Source organism: Barbus barbus, assembly GCF_936440315.1.
Source record: "Barbus barbus genome assembly, chromosome: 6".
NCBI lineage: Eukaryota > Metazoa > Chordata > Actinopteri > Cypriniformes > Cyprinidae > Barbus > Barbus barbus.
Window position 1 is genome coordinate 18,320,001 of NC_136734.1, and position 5,689 is coordinate 18,325,689.

Here is a 5,689-nt window from a genome sequence, read left to right on the forward strand (position 1 = left end):
TATATATATATATATATATATATATATATATATATATATATATATATATATATATATATATATATATATATATATATATATATATATTACGAATCTGTTTTTTTTTTTTTTTTTTTTTTTTTTTCAAACCCTGAATATCTTCTAAGTTTTACAAAATTGCTTACAGTTCTCCACTGTGCAACACTATTTACATGTCTGTATTTACTAATTAAAAAAAATTGAATTGTAAAATTTTGACTCCATTAACTCAAGGTGAGACCATTCGTATTGTGATCGAGGACTATGTGCAGCATCTGAGTGGTTACCGGCTGAAGCTCCTCTTTGATCCCACGCTGCTGTTCACCTCACAGTTTCAGTACCAGAACCGCATTTCTGTGGAGTTCAATCAGCTTTACCACTGGCACCCGCTCATGCCTGACAGATTCCAAATCGATGGACAAGACATTCACTACCCTCAGTTCATTTTCAACACCTCTGTCCTCACCCACTTCGGGGTGGAGAAACTGGTTGAGGCCTTCTCAACCCAACCCGCTGGACAGGTAATGGCACCATAAGGGCCGTGGGGGGGCTTAATGACTTAAACATCTGTTCCAAAGAAGAAACAAAGAAACCCTGTTTCATAATGATGTGCAATGACCCTTGAGTTGTGCCTGGGCTACATTTCCATAAGGAAGTTAGTATATTGTGGGTTCTTAAGTCTTAGTCTGTTTTTGTTATTTCAAGGGTCATTTCCAATGAGTTCACTATGCTAATGTATATATTATGTAATATATTACATTCTTTGAGTAACTAACCCAACACTGCCGATATGACAGGATGATTTATTTTAGATAATCAGTAAGCCTTTTAGGATCACACCAAATATGTGCCTGCAGAATATCAACAAAAGCTCTGTAATCCTGAACTGATGTTGGCTTTATTTTTAATAATCAAAGTATAATTTCACTACTGAAATTTAATTTTTTTGTAATTTAAGTTAAAAAGGGCTTCTTTTGTATTTTTAATCCTAAATCTCTTTGTGTTGTGACAGATTGGAGGTGGTCATAATATTCACCCAGTGGTGCTCAAAGTAGCTGAGGGGGCCATCATTGAATCAAGGGAGCTTCGACTTCGGCCCTTTAATGAATATCGCAAGAGATTCAATCTGAAACCCTACACGTCATTCTCAGAATTGACAGGTATGATAGTTCTAGCAATTTTAAAGCTTCAAATCATCATTACTGATGACTTTAAAGAGCTTCTTGTCTTTTTATCATCATTTTAAATAGTGTAATGAGAGAAATGAGAACATGCTAAAAATTGAGGGTCAAGTTTTAATTCTTGGATTATGCCAAAAATGAAAATTTTATTAAAAACAATTACTCTAGCCATCAAAGATGTAGATTTTGCTTCTTAATTTCAACAGATTTTTAATAAATTAAGCATTATATCACTTGCTCACCAATGGCTCCTCTGCAGTGAATGGGTGCCATCAAATGAGTCCAAAGAGCGAATAAAACATCACAATAATCCACAAGTAAACCACACGACTCAAGTCTATCAATTAACATCTTGTGAAGTGAAAGGCTATGTATTTGTCATAAATGAATCCATCAAGACGTTTTTAACTTAATACCATTGCTTCTATCGAAAATGCAAGGCATCTGTCCATAATACTGCCTTCTCCAGTGAAAATGCCATTAAAGGGGTCATCGAATGTCCATTTTCCACAAATTGATATGATTCTTTAGGGTCTTAATGAAAAGTCTATAACATACTTTGGTAAAAATTTCTCAAGTGTAAAATACACCTTTTTTACCCTGTCAAAATCTGCTCTGTTTTCAGCAAGCCATTCTAGTCCATGTAGATTTAAATGGTAATGAGCTCTGCTGACCCCACCCCTCTCTTCTGTGGGGTGACAAGCAGACTGTAAACTTGAGCCGCAAAACTGGCTAACTAGCACATTATTAGGAAAGGAGATTTGCAATGATTTATAAAACAGAAAACCTTATGCTCACTTCTTCTGTAGATGAAGCTGGATCACGAATGATTTACGTGAACATATACGCATTTAGGCAGATCGGGATCAGCGCATTTGCTTAAAAATGAAAGTAATGTTAATCCTCTTCAGCGGCTCAGATGTCAGGAGTAAATGACGACTGCTATATTCATTACTACATCCAACAACAAAACACCTCAATTGCTTAAGGCCCCGATATACTTCAAACTAAATCGAAGAACGAACTGATATGACGTCATTTCGAATAAAATCAGGCCAAAACGAAGTTCGTTTTGAGTTCGTTTTGGCAGTTCGATACAGCTCACCAAAGCAAACTTTCTGGGGGAGTTCGTTTTGGCTCCTAAACACCTTTGAGCTACCATTGGTCCGTGGCAATTACGCAATCGGTGGGTGTGTTTTGGAACTCCACCTTCTTTGACGCTCAATTTTTTTTTCCGGTTCGTTTCTCATTCAACAACGGTCAGGCAGGAGAACAACATCTCCAAGTCACTAGCAACATAAATACACTGTGTCGAATAGCTGAGCTGCCACAGATATATCCGCACCTGTACGGTCGCTCACAGGGAGAATTTAAAGATTCAGAGAAAGCATTTAATTCCTAGAAAGAAATCGTTACGAAGCCTGGTGTCGACGAACCGGAGTTCTGCAAAAAGCGACGTAGAGAAACATCAGATGCAAGTTTTCCAAAGCCATGAAAAGAATGAAATGAAAGAGTAAAGATATAAGGTAGCAAGTACCAAATACATGTTTCAAATAAATGTTACACCATACTGCTGCTGCTCTTCTTTCAATAAGCAAATTTAAAAGGTATACATTAAATGAAGTGCCATAACATATACAATAATATACCTTTGTTTTTATCAAATCACTCAGGGCGTATCTAAGGTAAGACGGCCTTGTCAATTAACTATCGTGGGAGCGGCCTGTGCAGAACTACGTCATTCTGACAGGAATCTCAGAACAGCCTGATTTGAGAAAGGGGATTTTAAAACGGATTTAAAAAAAAAAAAAAAACACTGGGTGGATTTTTATCATTATAAGATGGATGTGTACTCTCACTTCCAACACACATTTATGTTCAAACAACTTGTAAAGTGAATTTTGCCTCCGATGACTCCTTTAAGTCTGAGTCAGGAGAGATACATCCACAAACCAAGCACCATTTATAAGTGAAAACAGTTCTAAACAAATATGTTGGCAGATTTAGATGTGAGAGGACAACAGGGAGTGAACTTTTTCACTGGTATTGTTATGTACGGATCATGGAGTGGTCTTTTGGCCAGAAGTGATGGTTTAAAGTTAAAACTTCCCATGGATGGATTTTTTTCTTACAAACACACAGCTTTTCATTTCACAAGAAATTAATTGATAGACTGAAGTTATGTAGGCTTTTTGTGGATTATTGTGATGTTTTTATCAGCTACTTCTACTTCTGATGGCACCCATTCACTGCTGATGATCCATTGGTGAGCAAGTGGTTTAATGCAAAATTTCTCCAAATCTGTTCTGATGAAGAAACAAACTCATCTACTCTATCTTGGATGGCCTGAGGGTAAACACATTTACAGCTAATTTTCTTTTTTGGGTGAACTATTCGTTTTAATGTGTAAACATTATGAGTGGGTTATGACGCAACACATGAACTACCCACCTGACCACATATTAATGTATTTATGTTTTACAGGAGAAGAAGAGATGGCTAAAGAACTAGAGGAACTGTATGGTGATATTGATGCCATGGAGTTTTACCCTGCTCTTTTGCTAGAGAAGACACAATCTGGTGCAATATTTGGTGAAAGCATGGTGGAAATGGGGGCCCCTTTTTCCCTAAAAGGCCTCATGGGAAATCCTATTTGCTCCCCTGAATACTGGAAGCCCAGTACATTTGGGGGGAAGACAGGTTTTGATATAGTAAACTCTGCTACTTTGAAGAAACTGGTTTGCCTCAATACAAAATGGTGTCCATATGTGTCTTTCCATATTCCTCCACCAGATTATAAACAACAAAGGACATCTTACGGTGAACTTTAGAATTATCTTGCAACTGAATTAGTAATGACAATTATTAGAGTTGTTATTTGTACAAGGTTACTGAATAATTAATTTTCATTGTATTATAATATCATTAAAATGTTTTGGATTATGAAAGAATGTTTATTACAACATACACGAGCATTTTATGGATTTAATTGACCCTTTGCTAAGCCCTATCATAAAAACATTGCTTGAGGAACTGTTGCCATCTGCCAGCTTTTGTTCTTTTATAATACAATCCCACAATACATTCCCACCTGCTTTAAGAGCATATTTGACTAAAAATCACGCTGTTTATGATAATCTCATAACTATGGGGTGGTGATGGCGCAGTGGATAAGTGCCTTTGGTGTGAGAGACCCGGGTTCGAATCCACTGTGAGACACCAATGTGTCCCTGAGCAAGACACTTAACCCCTATTTGCTCCAGAGGCGTGCGACCTCTGACATATATAGCAATTGTAAGTCGCTTTGGATAAAAGCGTCAGCTAAATGAATAAATGTAAATGTAAAGGGGGTGGAGCTTAACAAAGGATCAGATAACTGACTAAAAGGTTGGTGATTTCTTGCTCCATACTAAAGAATGGGTATCTTAGACAATTAATTTTAGACAGTGAATATGGGCATTTGCTGCCTTACTTGTTACTTACTTGATCTAAGCCTTAAAAATGGTGTAGCCTTATATCATCAGGTTGATTCAGTCTTATAAAAACATTTTTACTGGCACTCATATTGCCAAACAACCATCCATCTTTCAGCCCGCTTGTCCTATGTAATGTGGTTATAGTCTATCCCTTTGAGTGGACATATGAACTGTCCATCACAGGCCAAATAAACATTTAGCTTTAATTCATAGTCAAAAAAAAAAAAAAAATCGAAAAAAAGTATTGTCCATTTTGTTTATGCTGAAAAAATTTATTGTATTTGCTGCCTCATAGTCTGTTCTAAGTAATTGTCCTTGAACTGTGGATCTGTGATGGCCAGTGTTTTTTTTAACAGTGTTCACTTCATTTATGATTTTTGACACTCATAACTCATAATATTCCTGTATATTTTCCAAGCAAAATAGTCATTTGTAGCACCATTACTGAGATATCTGCAGATATGTCTATAAAGAAATGTATGTGTATGTCTGATCATTTACAAAAGAGGTTTAAAAATAAAATACTGCAAATTTTACAAAATGTTTAAATGACTCTTTACCATTTCCAGCAATCTTAACAAAAAACCATCAGTTTGTGGCCATTAATAAAGACTATGACAATTCACATGCCATGACCTGTTCTTAAAAAAAAATATGTAAATGGTATGATACTTATGTCTCAGCTTTTGAAAACATGACTGCAAAAAAGTCAACACGAGACTTAGTTTTATTGATTGTATTAATTGGTAACTTTTACTTCTAAGTAAAAGCAAGATACAACAGTTGGTTGCCCATGAAGTACAATACTCCAAATATCTTAAGATTCATGTTTAACAATACAAGTCACAGAAATAGCTAATGGTAAGGTGGTTTAACCTTTGGCACAAGCAGAAGTAACAGTCGAGTTGTTGCACAAATAAAACCTTTTTACAACTTTTAAGTTCTATTAAACGTTTGCATTTACTCTCCATTACTGTAGAGACCTTTTCCAACAATATTTGACATAATGCTGTG

General features: G+C 35.9%; 1 protein-coding gene across 2 annotated transcripts in view; it reads left to right on the forward strand.

Annotated features, from left to right (window-relative positions):
• The window catches only part of LOC306871503 (prostaglandin G/H synthase 1-like), a 28,554-nt gene extending 23,344 nt beyond the window's left edge, over nucleotides 1-5,210 (forward strand). For both annotated transcript variants that reach the window (XM_079419499.1, XM_079419500.1), the window contains exons 9-11: nucleotides 253-539; nucleotides 1,031-1,178; nucleotides 3,684-5,210. In XM_079419499.1, coding sequence (XP_079275625.1) covers nucleotides 253-539; nucleotides 1,031-1,178; nucleotides 3,684-4,030 — 782 coding nt within the window. In that variant the 3' untranslated portion in view covers nucleotides 4,031-5,210. The remainder of the gene's footprint in view (nucleotides 1-252; nucleotides 540-1,030; nucleotides 1,179-3,683) is intronic.
• The last annotated feature ends 479 nt before the right edge of the window (nucleotides 5,211-5,689 follow it).